This window comes from Phycodurus eques, chromosome 12 (genome assembly GCF_024500275.1).
Source record: "Phycodurus eques isolate BA_2022a chromosome 12, UOR_Pequ_1.1, whole genome shotgun sequence".
Classification (NCBI taxonomy): Eukaryota; Metazoa; Chordata; class Actinopteri; order Syngnathiformes; family Syngnathidae; genus Phycodurus; species Phycodurus eques.
In genome coordinates, this window is record NC_084536.1 from 9,863,091 (window position 1) to 9,881,367 (window position 18,277).

The 18,277-nt window shown below is 39.6% G+C and overlaps 1 protein-coding gene across 8 annotated transcripts in view; it reads left to right on the plus strand.

Moving 5' to 3' along the window:
- lrp1bb (low density lipoprotein receptor-related protein 1Bb) overlaps positions 1 to 18,277 on the plus strand; it is a 341,490-nt gene that overhangs the window by 148,420 nt on the left and 174,793 nt on the right. For all 8 annotated transcript variants that reach the window (XM_061691330.1, XM_061691337.1, XM_061691332.1 and 5 more), the window contains 5 exons: positions 7,325 to 7,547; positions 9,933 to 10,134; positions 11,611 to 11,754; positions 13,974 to 14,210; positions 15,768 to 15,948. In XM_061691330.1, the coding sequence (XP_061547314.1) occupies positions 7,325 to 7,547; positions 9,933 to 10,134; positions 11,611 to 11,754; positions 13,974 to 14,210; positions 15,768 to 15,948 (987 nt within the window). The remainder of the gene's footprint in view (positions 1 to 7,324; positions 7,548 to 9,932; positions 10,135 to 11,610; positions 11,755 to 13,973; positions 14,211 to 15,767; positions 15,949 to 18,277) is intronic.

Below are 18,277 nucleotides of genomic sequence, written 5' to 3' on the forward strand. Positions count from 1 at the left end.
CACAGGAGTGTTTGTAAGACATGACAGGACAGAAAAAAAGACATGAGCGAGGATGTGAGCTGCTTTGCTGACAACAAATTCGGATTCATATCAATTAAAAGAGATATTTCCAACTAAGCTAGCACCACTTTGCCTGGCCTTATGATACCAATATTGCACTGCATCATTGCAGTGTCACAGTATTGTTACCCAGTGGTGCCTTGAGATACGAGTAACCCGACTTATGATTTTTCGAAATTCGAGCAATCTTTCGGCTGATGTTTTGCTTTGACTTCTGACCAGAAATTTGAGATATGAGCATCTAACTCACTTCATAACAAGCAGCAGTTTGGCAAATAGTGAACAATTCTTCAAAAAAGAAGGTTCAAGCTGTTTATTACCACGCTCAGTTGAATCTACTATCAAACTAAACATAAAACAGAGAGAATTACACATTGTGTGTTTAAAACAACCACATAGCTTTGTCTTAGGAAGATCCGTTTATCTTAATGCTAACAAATATTGTAAAGCAGCATAGCTGTAGCACTGCTGTCACTGTCACTTTAAGTAACGGATATTTGACCACAAACGGGGGAGCAACACATGTAGAGAGACAATATAACAATAGTGACAGGCATATTTTCTTTATCCTCTGCTTAAAACAACTAATATTACTGAAGTTGACTGATTCACTGGAGTGGTGAAAGTCATTTGTGTCTTCATGACTGTATTATACTGCCCCCTCCCCCCACCCCACGTTGGCCAAGTCATACACACCGGAAGGAGTTACAATGAATTAATTGCAATGCCCAAACTATTTAATTCAGTTTAATGATGTTATTAATATGTTATATAAAGTAAATATTAGAGTGGGCTATTATCCTTATTAAAATTGGCTGGCGACCAGTTTGGGGTGTACCCCGCCTCTCGCCCGAAGATAGCTGAGATAGGCTCCAGCACGACCGCGACCCTTGTGAGGATAAAGCGGTACAGATGATGGATGGATGGAAGGAAAAACATATTACAAAAATTTGTTTTTGTTTTTATGGAAGCCGGAATGGATTAATGGCATTTCCATCCATTTAATGGAGAAAGGTGATTGGAGATATTAGAATTTTGAGTTATGAGCGTGGTCACAGAACAAATTAAACTCGTTATCTTAAGGCACCACTATGGTGGTGTTTTGGGAGTAATTTACTCTGTGTTGCAGTTTAGTTTGTTTCTCATTGGTGACGATGACTGGGATGAACTATGCTTTGTTTTTAATTAGCCATTAGGATTAATCCAGATATGAACTCTGCCTGGCAACAGATGGTCACATAATTGTTAGACTTCACCAGGGTGAAATATCCAAGCAATTTTGTAACTATTGCATTGTTTTTTGTTTTGCTATATGTTGCAGAAGGAACAAATGTTAAAAAATTCATTACCATACATAACATTATTGCATTGGAACTTTATAAGTTTGTTTTAATTTAGGTAAGATAAATTTAAGGTAAGTGCCGGTGTGAATGTATGTGCCCTGCGACTGACTGGCAACCAGTTCTGGTTGTAGTCCGCCTTTCGCCTGAAGTCAGCTGGGATAGGCTCCAGCGCCCTGTGACCCTAACCAGGATATGCGGTGTTGAAAATGGATGGATGAATGTTTTTGGAGTGCCAATGTCTGCATGCTCCCCATAACTGAAGTGGACCAGCTGCCAGTGTTCGGAAACCTCTTGGTGGTTTGTGGGCTGCTGATCACGTATTTGTCAGTTTGTTTTTAGTAAAGCGGCCATCTTTGAGCATGACATGATTTTGGATTGATTCACGTCAAGGCTGCGGGCTGCCATGGAAACTCCGACCTCATTCTTTCAGTCAGCTTCAGCTCGTTACCCTGGGTGAATGTCGGCCCGTATATCATCGAGCAAATTGGGAGTTTCACCTTTGCATGTATTGACCGTGTCCTTGTTTCTTACGACTGAGGTCAGTAGACACATTTCATGGAAATGTAGTTCCTACTGGTTTTAGAGTAAAATAAATAAAGCTTAAACTTTGACAAGATCGACACTGACACAAGCAAATTAAACAGTTGTAGTATAGATCTTGAAGGGGTCCTTCAACATAACACATTTGGTCACCAAACTCTTTTAAGCTTATGATTGTGATTTCTGTGTCATTTTGTTGGAACTGGAGGAAAAGTAATAACTCAATTACCACTTCAGATATGTTGTTGATGCAACATACTGCTCTCGTGCTGTACTGCAATGTCTGTTATATTGATTTAAAAAGGCAGTGATATTACTCTTAATATTTACAGTTTCTCACTGGATAGATTTTGTTGCCAAAACTCCGTGCCGCGTCATGTGTCGGCGCACGGTGGGCGCACCCAAATTAGAAAAAGTGCAGTTTGGACAGCAGCGCGCTGTGCTGACCGACACCACATCCAATAGGAGAGGTAGTCGCGGAGTGATTTCAGAGTGAAGATAGCAAGCGATTGAGTTGTACATTAAATCACATGGAGAAAATGGAATAAATGTACAAGGTTGGTTGAAAGTGGTAGAAATGTGTGATTTTAGTATTTTTAACAATACAAATGTTAGCTTAAAATAAAATATAGCATAGCCACACATGCTTCACTTGTTTCACATCTCCTCCTCATTATTAAAGGTAAAGTCCCTCCACTATATACAGTGAGAAAAGGCACCAAGCTACTACCTCTTCGGTAGCTTAGCAACCAATGCCATATATGGACACCCTGTGCCGTCCTGCGCCCTTCCTCGCAGTGAACACCACAAAAACAAATGTAGTGTGATAATGGCTAAAGAAGGGTGCTGGTTGACGGAATTGAATAGTACACAGTTATTTGAGTTAGAATTGGTTAAACTCTTTTGAACAACGAAAATGTGGATTGTTAGTGCATATTAAAGTGAAGGTAGCCTCCAAATATCAATAAAATGAACAAAAATGAGCAGCTACTCTGTTGAATAATATTCAGAGAAAATAGACATGACATGAAATAACATTAGAAGTTCATATTACACTTATATTCACTTACAACACAAAATCTTTATCACACTGTATGTTTTGTCTGTTTTTGTTAACCCATAATTGTGTTCAAAATTCTACTTCCAATGGTTTTGGGAAATATGCTTGTTTGCTACATTGCAAACCCCACCGACATTGAAAGGAAGATTATTTTCCTGCTATTATTTTTTCAACAATATATGACTACACTTCTATAAATGTTTTGTCCTATCATTTTGTAACATATTGTGTATTTGGTTTGAATTTACCCCATGCAATTTGAACATACACGGAAATTCACCATCAGCGCCTTCTGTAATCCGAGGACGCTATCCTTTATATGCTGTATGGATGTGGACCTTTATGGAGAGTGTTGTTCGTTGCTGATGCTGTCTTTCTTTTATCTGAAGATATCTGGAAGGCAGCCCTTCTCTCTGCTGACCTGACGTACAGATTAAGCTCGATCTCTGTGCTTTCTCTGTGCTTTCTCTGGGTGTGGAGTAGTTGTTCATTACTGGTTGATGTTTGAGCTCTCCCCACACGAGCCAGAGCTTGGACAGCATTGCGAGTGTAGCTAGTATGGAGTCCCACAATGATAGTAGGAGGGCTTGATAATCACACACAAATTGGAACAGATAAAAAAAAAAAATAAGAATAGAAATGGCAAGAGCCAAGCAAGTGGATGGGGGTAAATAAAGCACTACAAGATGTTTTTTTTTCCAATGATAATAACATTAAATCAATCAGAAATACAGTCTCGACATTAATTAGTAAAAACAAATAAAATAAAATAAAAGAGGCTTTCCAAGTGACCCCAAATTTCTGAGCGATAGTGTTTGAAATTATGTAAAAACAACGATGCCCCAAATCAGTATAAATAGAATAATAAATCATACAAAAATAAAATAAATAAATGCAAGTTCAAACACGTGTTCGCTTTTCCGGGTACTCTGGTTTGCTCCCATATTCTTTAAAAAAAAAAAATTAATACCAAAAATGCATGCTTGGTTGACTTGCCCGTACTTCCAATATGATATCATGTTTACGAGAGCGCCAACCATCACTCGACAAATTCAAGGTAACTTGTCAGCTTGTTTACGCTCTGACGTTACTTCACGAAGTGGCACAGAGCAGAGAAGTAGCTACTAATTTTCTGAGAAATAAATGCTTTTACTCTTGGACTACCATTTGGTTTTATTTATTTGATTTTATTTAAAATTTTTATTTTGTTATTTATTTATTTCATTCATCAATGCTATTGGTCAGTCCCCATGTGTGTGTGTTATTATTATTGTTATTATTTTCTACAAATTGACCTGGTCTAAATTGTTGAAAATGTCTTTCTCTCTTTAACGATGCAGTGTTAATGGATCAACAAACATGCCGTTATTTTAGTTTCCAGCGATATGTTATTTAACAATAAAATAGCTTACATTTCAAAATAATAGATTTCATAGCTGTAATTGCAGTGATACCGTGAAACCACAATATATTTGCTCAAGGTTATCATACTGTCAAAATCTGATTCTCGCCCATGTCAAGTGTGAAGATGAGTGCAAATGGTTGTTTGTGTATATGTGCCCTGCAATTGTGACTTGCGAGCAGTTCTCTCGCCAAAGGTCAGCAGACGCTTTGAGCAGTTTAGCATGCCAGTCAATGTTAATTGTGGACATGGTTAAGAGTTCATTTTGATCGTCCCACTAAGGTTCCAGTTCAACTAGTCTGGGTGACACAAGGCTGCTACAATTGTTAACCTTGGCCAAATAATATGTTTTACAGAATGACATTTGAGTGTTGGTCTTAGTTAATTGAGACCCTTTACTTGGGCATTGATTCGCACATACAGTATGCTCTATAACACCTGGTTTCTATGTGAAACAGACTCCCTCTCTCTTCTGGAATTGATTTCATCGGCCCTCCCTCACAGTATTAGAGGTACTTAGTGGTTTGGCTCCTCTGTGCATTCTCATACTCTGAGGTCTTCTGCAGCACTCTTTTTAAAATATCCTATTATTACAGAATGCTGTTGTTTTTGTGTTTACAGTAGGTCCAAGTATTCAAGCTGCTCTATGGGTAGCGTTACTGAGCATTTATGGTGGCCTCAAAGATACTGCTTTTTATGCAGTGTTTTCTAGTAACAGCTGATTCAATGGAGAAGACGTAGCATCAGTTTGTTGAATCGTGTGTTTCATATAATGTTTCATCAATAGAATAACAATGATAATGTTTCTTTTTTTTTTGGGCAGGAAGTTATAAACACCATTTGTAGCTGCTAGCCTAGAGTTCCAATTCCCGGTGTAGAGTGTGCGTCCCGGCCCATCCATCACTTAATATTAGCAATAGCAACTGCCTGTGAAAGAGCGACACATGGTTAGTGCTACCTCATCAACTTAAAACAAATATCCACTTAATCTATTCAAGTTGCTGAAATGGTGAGATGCTTCACCCCAGTAGGGTGATTTGTTATTTTGTAATGGATGGGCCGTCTCAGTGGGAGCCCCCTTATTCTAGCTCCCACACTACCATTTGACGTCAGCCAGAGGTGTTTTTGCAAGATACCTAAACCAGCACTCTGACATTTGTAATTCTACAATTCCATTATATCCTGCAACGTCTTGATTTTTCTCATTTGTCTTTCTCTAATAAAAGAAGGTATTTTTACATTTCACAGAGCAGACGCCAACTTATTCAGGCAGGGTTTTATTGTATTTTTTCTCATGCAGGACCATTTTAGATGGTGTGACCTCTGGAGCTTATTTATCTCCCAGGCTCCTTGACAACATCAGAGGAACTTTGTGCAATAAGTTCAAGCCGTTTTATTGGCTATTCTGTCCTCAACTTCACAACACTACTGACAATTGTATTCCTTAATGCTTCTTACCTTGACAAGAAAAAGGGCCCGGCCCGGCATCCGCCTCATTATGCCTCGTGCCAGCCCCCCAGGGGACCCTAAATGAGATATGAATGTGCCCAATGTCAAAATATGTACAGTGTGAGTCATAAAAATTTGCAGTGTGTGTGACGTTTTGGAAGTATTTTGACAGTGAGTCCCCAAAACATGTGTGGTAGAAAAATTGAAGTCTCTAAAATGCCCATAGGTGTGAATGTGAGTGTGAATGGTTGTTTGTTTCTATGTGCCCTGCGATTGGTTGGCGACCAGTTCAGTGTGTACACCGCCTCTTGCCCGAAGATAGCTGGGATAGGCTCCAGCACACCTGCGGCCCTAGTCAGGATAAGCGGGACAGAAAATGGATAGATGGAAGTGTAGATGCACAGCTTTGATTTTGGAGGTTTCACAAAAGGATGGCAATAACCATTCGGAAATTACAGACAGTATGAATGCAGACCACTTTCCACTCCATTTTTTCCTTCAAAAAGTCGTGATTTGCTTTGACAACTAAAGTGAATAATGGCAGATGGACTTTGTATTTGAAAAAAAAAAAAAACATAATATTCAGAAGAAGGTAGGTGTTTCATCGTCAAAATCTTCAATCTTCAAGCAACACCCTCATTTATGTAAATCAAGACGGTATACAACAATGTGCAAATTACTGGTAACACTCTGGTAATACACAGAAAAGCCAGATTGCATTTTGGAATGAGATTCTATGGACACATGAAAATAAGATGAATTTCTGTCAGAAGGATGAAAGTACTAACACTTGGAGAAGGTAAGGGACAGCTTGTGGTTTAAAGCTTAACATGTGGGAAACATAGTGGAGGGAGTGTTATGGCATGATCACGTGTCAGTGCTAATGGCCTTCACATTCACCATGAGAGGCTGTGGAAAAGGGTTCTGCTTGTTTAAATGCTTCACACATTGCATCTGTTATTTCCTTAAGAAAGTTAAGTGGTCTTGTAGGACAGACTTTGCCAAGCTTTACAAACAGTGGTCTTATGGGACTCATTAGGCAGATTTTCCACATGTGACCATGAACATAAAAGCTGGTCAATGAGCTTACATTGTCGCCGGGTGGCCAAGTTGCACACACCAGAAGGAGACGCAATGAATTAATCATAATGCGCAAACTGTTTATTTTTTTACTTTAGATTTAGTTATTTTATTTTTTTATTTTATTTATTGACACAAGTTTTTATAAAGTACAATGATTGCTATATTTCTTATTTAATACATCACACACTTATTTTTTAATTTTATTTATTTTCTGGGAGGCTGGAACGAATGTTTGTCCTTTCCATTCATTTCATTGGGAAAAGATGATTTGAGATTTTATAGTAGATTTTTTTATTTTTTTATTTTAAGTATTTTGAGTTAGAAGCAGGGTTACAGAACAAATTAAACTCGTATCTCAAGGCCCCACTGTAATTTTCCTTTGTGCAGAATGATGTTCTTCACTGACTATGGGAACATAGCCAAGGTGGAGCGCTGCAACATGGATGGCACCAACAGGACCCGGCTGGTGGATTATAAAATTGAGCAGCCCACAGCTGTGGCAGTGGATGTGGTCAAAAGGCTGGTGTATTGGGCAGATGCCTACCTGGATTACATCGATGTTGTGGATTACCAAGGCAAAAACCGACACAATATCTTCCAGGGAAGCCAGGTGAGTGACTGCGTTTTGCTTTTGCCCCATGTTATCACAACAAGACAGGTGCTACATTCTCTACTTGCTTCTCGCATAAGTCGCTTCTCATGTTGACATAAAAGGTTAAACTCACAATAGCCAAATTGATGTATATAAGACGTGCGGCAAATCTTTCAAATTAGCTCTTCACCAGTATGTTACCAGATTGTGGCCATTCATTAAAATATGATTTCAGGTAAACGGATCGACACTCTATATTCACGCAAGAAGTATGTGTAATTCATGAACAGGACTATGTTCAGACGCCGCCTCTCGCCCGAAGTCAGCTGGGTTGGCGCCAGCACACCCGCGACCATAGTGAGGAATAGAAAATGGATGGATGGATGGATGGATGAACTATGTTCGGGATTTATTTTTACATAATATAACTGCTTTTGCCCTAGGTAGGGAGGACAAACTGTCAGTTGGGCTCACAAATGCACAGACACGCAGTTCAAGAGGCTGGAATAGCCTAATTTAGGCTTGTTACTACAGTGATACAGTACCTCACAAGTGTGTGAACACACTGTTCATGTAGACTAGTCTAATATGGTCATTGCTAAAAAAGATTTCCAAATTGACATCAATTATGTTATGAATATTTAGTACCAAAACCAAACTGTCTCCATACTAAAACCTTGATCAAATGTAAAGGCAATGTTTTAAATAACATTTTAACATTAATATTGTTCATACTGGTATACACAGCAGTTAACTTTAAACTTCAAGAATCCATTTTTACACCTGTTAAGACAACAAGCCATCACATATTTCTTTTAGTAATGGTGACACAATTGGTATTTCTTCACTGTTGTGATGGAAACCTCGAATGTCCAAATTTGACCATTTTTTTCACAGTAAAATACTATTGATCAGTCCCCACATTAATCTGTTATTTTTAAAATTTATTGACAGACCTTAAGTGTTGAAAATGGCTTGTTCTCCTTGGCGATGCAACAATAATGTCAGAGAGATGGGCTTGCATGGTGGACTTGGTGGCGAAAGGTGGCGGACCCAAGCGCAGGGAGTCAGTGAGGCAAGGCAGGAGTGCAGGATGTACTCAAAGGATTTCGTACAAAAATGGCAAAACAGAAAGTCCTGCAGAAAAATAAAAACTGAAAAACTGAAATAAAAGTCCAAAAATCATCAATCAAGTAACAAAGAAACATGAGGAGAAACAAACCACTCAACACTGAAGTATGGGGGTAAAGCTGTGATTTAAGACGACAGCAACAACAATGAACTGACACAGACTGAACGAAACCAGGGAACTAAATGTAAACAAATGTCTTTGAGCTGGAGGAATCTATTTGCTTGACAAAAGTAGCAGGGCTGACTAGTACAGGTGGTGACGAAAACCTAAAAAGCACACATGACATGAAAAAAGGGCAGAAGGAAAACATGACATAACATGAAACAAAAATTATTATTTTTTTTTATTTTTTGGTTGCCTGAAAAGTGATGGTTTTGGAGAAACGAGGATTCAGGCAGGAATTTGTATTTTAATTATTCTGAATAAATCATAGAGGCCCAAACAATCACATATGAAAAGTCAAATATATGTTTGATGCTTCCATTTAAGGTTAAGGTTTAAGGTTAACCTCTATAATTGCATAACAGCAGCAACTTTTTAAAATAATATACAGGGAGGTACATATGCAATTGGGGAACTGAGTACTTTTGTATGTCACTTTTTTGCAGCACATTTTATAAAAGTATAACCCCAAATGACTGCAATTAGACTGATTTGAATCATTAAAATACAGCGATTAGCTTTTTTTCTACACCTCGTTGTGTCATTTCTCATTTCCAAAACAAAGTGAATGGGGAGATATGAACTAAAGCAGAAGTAAATTATTTGATGAACAGCAGAACACATAATCAGATTAAGTTAAATCGTCAAAATCCTAATCAAGTGGAGATACCTGATTTTCAACAACAACGATAATATACAGTACGTGTGCATGTGAAATGTTAAGTCCTAGGCGAATGCCATTGAGAGAGGTGGAACAGTAGTTTTGCTTATTTATTTATTCAGACTCATGATTCTCTGTGCCCCTGACGTGACATCACGCTCCCGAGTTTAACTCCACTTCCTGTGAACACGGCTCAGCCAGTCATGTCGCTTTTCATGGGTGTCAGCCTGCTAAATGTAGCATGGTTGCCAAGGTATCAGGCCAGTGTCTGCCCCACGAGAGGTGGCCAGCTTCTCAGTCCAGTCTGTGGCCTGCCAAATGTGAGGACAGGCCCTCGCTTCACCTCACCCACCCTCTCAGTCTGCATGCTTTGGGGCATTTCATTTGTCTTATTTTTAGGTTCATTGTATAATAAGAAAAGCTTATTTGATCTCTTTTTCTTTTCCAGGTGTCAAATATTTTTGCATTAGCTGTGTTTGAGAACTTCCTGTATGCCACGCAGAGTACCTACTCTGACCCTTCTAGAGGGACTTTCAGTGTGTCGCTGCTGCAAATCCACAGGTTCAATGTCACAGCAGAGCTCAAGCCACTTGCAAGTCTGGGAAATATGCAATCCCTCCGTGTTTACCACAAACTCACTCAACCCAAAGGTAAAAGACATGTTTCATATACTGTAGTGTGCGCTAGGGGTTGAACGACTTCAGATTTTACCCCTAACCCTAGTCTACACTAAGGTGACGATAGTCAAGTCGACGCCGATTACCATAATTTTTCGTGTTTAATGTGTATTTCCCCCCCCCAAAAAATTGTCAAGTCAATAGTGCGCATTGTATATAGGTACAAATTCTGCCTGGGTAGTCAAACATATGAGCACAACTCTGTTTTCTCATTTACTAAATAAAAGTAGGGCTGTGAATTTCAAAATAAGAGCAAGTAAATAAAAAGAAAGTATTGTGTGTTCAAATAAAGTGCTTAACATCAGAATAATTATTTGAAAAAAAATACAGATAATACTTCATGTTTTGATCATATGGGTGGAAGGAAAATAATGCATTGTAAACATGCATTATACATCGGTAGAAGGGGTTTTTAGAATTTTGAGGTCCACTTTGGGGGTGCATATTATACATGGGTGCACGAGAAATTACAGTAATCAATGTCGTCACTGATACAGTATTTTTTGCAGTTGTCAACATGCCGTGCACAATTTCACCTTCAAACACAAGCTCGCTCCCTCACTTACTTCGCAGTACTCGGTTGCACTGGCCCCACCCCGACTCTCATCCAATCACATTCAGACACTTGCTTTTTCAATCACATTCAGATACCTTCACGGCCACGCAGAGAGTCGGAGTTTGTAAAACGCTAAGACCAATTCAGGTAACATAACTGCTGGGTCGCTACAGTATATAATACTTGTATATAATATTTATTTTTAAAATACAATCGGAGGGAATGTACTGAAGCAAACCTGCAGTTGTGTTAAGTGGATTGTCACAAGGGTTTCATAAGTTCCAACTGTCTGTGAGACCATAAAGGTGTCTGAGTGTGATTTGTTGATTGGATGAATGAGTCAGGTGTAGCAAGTGGAAGAAGAAGAGCTTGCTGTGTGTCTGGCTTGACCGAAACACTATTTGTTGATGATATTAACCGTTCATTTTCACAATACAGAGATTATTGATCGACCACCGCCTGTCATCGTCCTGTTGTCTATGCAGACGTTACAGTATATTGTCTGTCTTGTCACTGTCACAGCAGGGCATTTAGTGAATTTGTTGACAGCTGACGTGAGGAATTATGCTCCTCGTCAGCAAGCGGATTAGCGGATGCCTTTTTAAATGGGCGTATGTAGCAATTGTGCTTTTTGTTATTCTGTATTTGAGGACAGGCTTGCATTTTTTGCAAGTGACCATGCTACTGCTGCGCCGACCAACCACGTTGACTTTTGCAAGGTGTCCATATTGTTAATGTCAAAACACATGATCAGCAATTAAATCGACTTGAAGCTAGAATCATCATTGCTGAGTGGTAAAGTCGATGCATCGACTAGTCGGTTCAAACCCTCAATGTGTGTACACAATAATGTTTCACGGTCTTACTATGATATTCACTGATTTTGTCCACAGTTAAGTCTCATGCATGTGAAATGAATTCCTATGGGAAATTGGGTGGATGCTCCCATATTTGTCTTCTGAGAGGCAGCTACAAGTCCAGAACGTGTCATTGCCGTGTTGGCTACAGCCTTGGTTCTGATGGACAATCCTGCAAAAGTAAGTTTATCCTCCTGTAAAATATATTCTTTGAAGCTTTTGTTGTCAGTAAGCTCAGTCACTAACAGAGCAAATTGGAAGTGCTTGTAATGAATGTCTGAAAAGGACAACATAAGGTCATAACAGAGCAGACGGTGCATTATTCTGCCGCAGACTGACGTTGATTAAGAAGGGTGCTGATGGACACAGATCATTTAAAAAACGATTTAATACTATCATCACCTTGGCGTTTTGATTGATGATTACCATCTAAGCTTTTAACTTTGTCTGCATTTGTTGACCAGGATGATCAATTCAGGAAGATTGTGAAGCTGACATTAAAAGCAGTAGATCAAATTCATGTCACACACAGGGAGTCAAAAAAGTTGCAGTTTGAGTAACAAAGCATCAGGAGGTTTTGTTTTCACACATTTGAGTTAGTCCCCCATCCGCGATATGCGGAACGTCACGTGACCAAATCCGGAAAACAGGCTAGCGGACTTCCTGTGTATGCTCCAATAACTAGCATAACCATGGATTGATGACATGAATTGTTAGGGGTGTCCCAATCCAATCTTCGAGATCGGATATCAGTCCGATGTCAGCAAAAAAGTGAGTATTGGATCAGATCGGACTGGATCTAAAATCTTAAATTTTACCACTCTTATACAAGGAGTCCATTCCCCGCTCCACTCCAGCACTTCTATCTAGCAGCGCCTGGACGGCATGCAGAGACTATGTGATCAAAACAACAGGTTGCTAAGCAGCTAACATAGTGGCTAGAAGTAAGAGTGAATGTTACTTGCTTAAAGTCGTTTATTGGCACTCCAGTTGAAGTTCACTGTAAAACTAAACGCATAACAAAATAATTACACCTATTGCGTGTTCAAATACATTAAAGAAAATTGCTAACTGAAAGCTAACACAATGAATGAAAAACACAATGATGAGCTAACGAAAATTTGCATCAGACTCGCAGCAATTACAGTACATCTCTCAAAATAATGAATATTGGTACACAAATGCTGTATAAACACATATAAAAATGAAACATAACAATACTCTCAGGCATATATTCTTCAAACTCTGAGAAAAACAAGTTATATTAACAATATTCAATCGTGTCTTCAACTTTCTTTGTTACTGCAAGTGTCTATCTCACTGCATGCAACATACTGCCCCTCAGAGGTCAAGACATGCACAGCAGGAACAGCAAATAAAACTATGCCCCAGATGGATGTCCTCACATGTGGAGAAACATGTGGGGTTCCCACCATATATATGGTTTTTAACTTGTTAAAAGTGTTTTCTTTATAGCTACTGTAGTGTCTTCAGATAAAAGTTAAATACATGTATAGTATATCATTTACAGTATTTATACAAATGCAAAGCTAAACATTGGCTGTTGTCCTCTTTGGTAGCTCTTGAAGACATCTTGTAGACATTTAAAGTTCCTATACGGGTGCTTTGTCCTGCAGGTCTCCTGCTATCACGAAGTTCTTTGACCTGTTTTGCCAAATGCGGAAGTCGGTTGCGCATATACCCTATTACAGATGATCTGATAGCAGAAGCTATCTTTTTATTCCTCCTCTCTCTCTTTCTCTCTCTCTCTCTCTCTCACTTCCAAAACTTAATGAGACGGTGGTGTTAAATGGTATTGCTTCTTACAGCAGTCACACTGGAGTTTGATATCTGGGTCTTTTGCAAGGCTTGTCTCCTAGGGAGTTGGTTTTCCCCTCGCAAAGTGATAAATTGAATGGAGGCATGTGGTCCTCACCCCCAGCATTGTAGTCTCATGGGTTGGAAGTGAGAGCAAGGGGAGGTCTGCTTCACTCTCTGGAAGCCCATGCCTCCTCTCACCTCTCCAGAGGATTGTAAAGGGTTTGAGAATGTAGAGCCCCCTATGCGGCTGGCAGGCCACAGAGGAGCTCCGTCAGCTTTCTTCTCTTCTCTCTTAGTCCTTTTATGCAGATGCTGTGTTATTTTAAATCAGAGACAACATTCATAGCGAAGGTAAGTATTTACCATTGTCTGTTTGCCTTGGCATTTGCTTTCTTGTACTGTCAGGCAACTTTTTATCTCAAGGATAATTGAGATAACTGTCATTGGCACTGGTCTTTGACTCCATTAAAGTGAACGGGTAGTTCTGGAGAACAATGTGCCTGATTGATCAGCACTGACAAATCACAGCAATTATTTGCCAATAACAGTAAACAATCTCTCCTTTTTTTTACTTTTAGAGCCCCAAAACAATCTCTTCCTGTTCTATGGTAAGGGGCGTCCTGGGGTCATCCAAGGTTTGGATATGAACGTTAAATCTAGCGATGAACATATGGTGCCAATTGAAGACCTGGTCAACCCAAGAGCTATTGACTACCATGCAGCATCAGGACATATTTACTTTGCTGACACCACCAGTTTCCTCATTGGAAGGCAAAATATTGATGGAAGCAACAGGGAAACAATACTTAATGATGGTAAGTCACAAAACATTAAAATTTCCTGTGAAGCCTGCATATAATACCACACATATGTGAGATTGTTTTCTGACAAAACAATGAGGTTAATTCATTTTTAAGCATTTACCGTATTTTCACGACCATAAGGCGCACCGTATTAAAAGGCGCAGTCTCAGTTACGGGGCCTATTTCTGTATTTAACACATACATAAGGTGCACTGTATTATTGGGCGCAGGCATGGTAAAACATACGCTATCTTAAAACACACGGTAGCATGCATGCACGCTAAAACAATGTTTTTAAAAAGGCAGCGGGAGCAAAACTGAGTTTGGTTGTACTTTATTGAAGTATTTAACAATGTACTCACGTTATATTTTGATCAATACTCATCCACAAATCCATCAAAGTCCTCATCTTCTGTATCCAAAATGAACAGCTGGGCAAGTTCTCCAGTTTCCCTCTCGTCATTGTCTGAGTCAGTCTCGTTGCCGTGCAGCTCCTCAGAAATGATGCTGGCTTTTACGAAAGCTCGAACAACAGTGCAAGCAGACATGTTAGCCCAAGCATCCACAATCCATTCACAAATTGTGGCGTAACTCGCCCGGCGCTGCCTCCTAGTCTTAGTAAAGCTGTGTTCTCCATCTGTCATCCATCGCTCCCACGCCGCTCGCAACTTCACTTTGAACGCCCTGTTTACACCAATGTCCAGCGGTTGGAGTTCCTTCGTCAAGACTCACGGAATGATTGAAACCTCTGAGTTATTGCACTCAGTCGAATGGTGACTGTAGAGGCGCTTCTCCCGGCTGTTCTTTGCTCATTAATCCAACTCGGACCACCTCGCCTTGTTTCCGCGTTTTATTTTTATTTTTTTCCGTGGAAACTCAGTTTCGTCTTCTTGACCTGGCAAAGCTCGTTTTCCTGCTTCCTCCATTTGCAAACCATGGATTCGTTGATCTTGAATTCTCTCGCGGCTGCTCGATTCACATGTTCCTCCGCGTAACTGATAGCTTGCAGTTTAAACTGTGCTTCATAAACGTGTCTCTTCGTAGGTGCCATTTTCGGGGGTCCTTAGCCAAACCGATGTTGTTTTGCACAATGCAGTTACTATATACCTAATGGGGCCATGCCTTTAGCGTCCTCCGTCACGCGCACCCTTCCCCCTTTAACGTCTGCATGCTGTCCTCAGTCATGTCCGCCTTTCCTCTATATAAGCAGCCTGTCGGCAAGAAATGCTTCCAGTTAGTCAAGCGGAGCGCTCATCAAAGTCACACAACAACATTAACAGATTTTGGAACTCGGTGCACACATAAGGCACATTATAATGCGGCGCACATTATAAGGTGCCCCGTCCATTTTGGAGAAAATGTAAGACTTTTAAGTGCGCCTTATGGTCGTGAATATACGGGAATCTTCTGAAACCATTCAACGTGTACTCAAAAGACACTACTCACACACTGAAAACTATTTTTTTCAGGTGTCTGGTGAAACTGTCGAATGTTATTGGGTACTATATTGATTTAAAATATTGCTGATCAGATTCATAGAGTTTATACATTATAATTGTTCTTTTATAGAACTCGACAATGTTGAAGGAATCTCAGTGGACTGGATTAGTAATAACTTGTACTGGACCAATGATGGATACAGGAAGACAATCAGTGTTGCCAGGTTGCAGAGGGCCTCAGAGACAAGGAAAACCCTGTTGGAAGGGAACATGTCACACCCACGGGCCATTGTGGTTGACCCTCTAAGCAGGTAAAGAAAGCTGTTTTGCCAAATATTGCAGCATCTGAAACTTACGTCAAAAACTTCCCAACTGCCCAAGATTCGTGTACCACCTTTATTCAGTGAAGCTTTTGTATTATTGAGTCAGAGATTTGGTGCTTGTCTCTGTTCTAGGAGATGAACCACCACTACCAGCTCATTAACCACAGTTAACCCACTTGATTACTTCTCCCGAAGCCCTAATGCACATTAATTCCTTTGTAAATTGAGGCATGGTGTGTAAAACCAGCATAGATGAAAATTAACGTCGCTGCAGAACTCAGTTTACTAAGAATTGCATAGAGTGGCTCTTAATTGATATCAAGTCAGTCAACACAAAGCATTTATATATTATTGTATTTAAGTAATCCTAATTAAATGCCCTTGTACTTGGATTACTTGCACAAACTTTGATAGGAAAATAACTGAGACTTGAATCATTCCGACAAGTTGTGTTGTCAAATTTTTGATACTTCTTTAAATTAACAGTAATGTGAGTGTGAATATGTGCACTGGGATTGTCTGGCGACCAGTTTAGGGTGTACGCCATCTCTCGCCCCAAGATAGCTGCGATAAGCTCCAGCACTCCCGTGACCCTTGTGAGGATAAGTGTACAGAAAATGGATGGATGGATTAATAGTAATAAGAAGAGGGTTGTGATCAGGAGTCTATGGGTTGAATCCACAGCGTGATACGATCAATGCGGATATAAGTGGAAAAGGCAAAAACAAATGGCTGTATCTAAAACAAATATATACAGTAGCTAGATCAAGCACAAAGTTCAAGTTCAAATTCAAATGAGACCTATTTACATGACAGATTTAAAACTAAGATTGTAAAGATGGGTCCATCCTACTGATGGATTAATAACTTCACTTAACTTTGAACCCCAGTGACAGCATGTGTATACGATTAGTAAAAAAAATATAGATTTTTAGCTCCATTCATCTATAAACCAGTACTTGCTTCAGTTTTGTCTGTGGAATTTGAATAGGCTTGATCAGAAGTTAGACATTATCACTGTTATTCAAGAGTTCATGAGCTGGTTTGGCTCACATGTAACCCTAACCAGGATTTTGACTGAACTCAACTGATTAAAAATCTCTTTAAATTGTTTGGACATCATTAATGAACAATGTGCTAAATACATTTCCTATCCAGAGTCATTGTTTGCTTGTTTCTATTGTTGTTGAAAATGATGTCTAATGTGTGTATGCTGCAGAGCACTTGTTTCCCAGGTTCATACCAAGCTAAAGCAGTGCTTAGTTTGTATGCAGACCCTACATCGACATCACAATGTTAATTACAAGGTGATCATATCAGTAAGCAAATCTGTAATTAGAGACCCCAACATTGATTCTGCTTAACAAAATTAATAATCCAACCATGGTGTTAGTTTGTCCAGTTAATTTAACACCAGATTGTGTGGATCAAAGTTGTACCGTGTAATTCTGGTGGTCCGTTGTTGAGCAAGGCGGAATTGTGTCTTGGGGAAATGGGTCCTTTGAGTGTGGCGTTGTGGTTTGAACATGCTTCATTGCTGACAAGTTTAAAGTCAGAGGCAGGCGCCTGCTAAAGCTGCTCATGCTGCTCAGTATTTGTTACACTCAGTTGGCACTAAGCGAACCAGGCATCTCTGGTAGGCTACGGTTGAGGAGTTAGATCCCTTATACTCACAAGAAATAGTTTGAAAGAGATGAGACGAGGTGGATTATACAAATTGTGTCCCTGTGTTTTCTACATCTGTTGGGTCTCTGTCTGTAGATTAAACACAGCACTTCCTCAAAATTGGCCGTATAATTGACGCAGTGCACAAGATAGTATCTTAAAACAAATTGATACTCTTGAACTCATTCATTGCCAACCGTTTTCATAGCAGAGTTCCCCATTTTGCAATCCATTGTAGAGCATTTGACTCTTCAAGACACACAGAATATCATGCTCTCTTACAATACAGCATAATCACTGAACCTACCAGAGGACAGAATAGACTCTCGTCTTTGACCAGAAAATAAGGTTGCTTCTAGATTTTTCCGTTCTTTAGTAACCAGCACTACGACATGGGTTGGTTTCACCAGAAACATCGGTTTCTGTCCAACAATGGTGAAAATTAGCTTTTGGTGAAAAGAAACGAGACGCAGAACAGTGAATTTAACGGCTGTATTTTTTGCTTTAGTGACACTTCAACTATAATTTAACAAAAACTATACCGAGAAGGGGCCTTCAATGGCAAAATAGTGATTTACAGACATACAACTATGAAATGTGCAGTGAGCAACGCTGACTCACCGCAGGGCTCGAGTCATTGGCTTTTTTACAG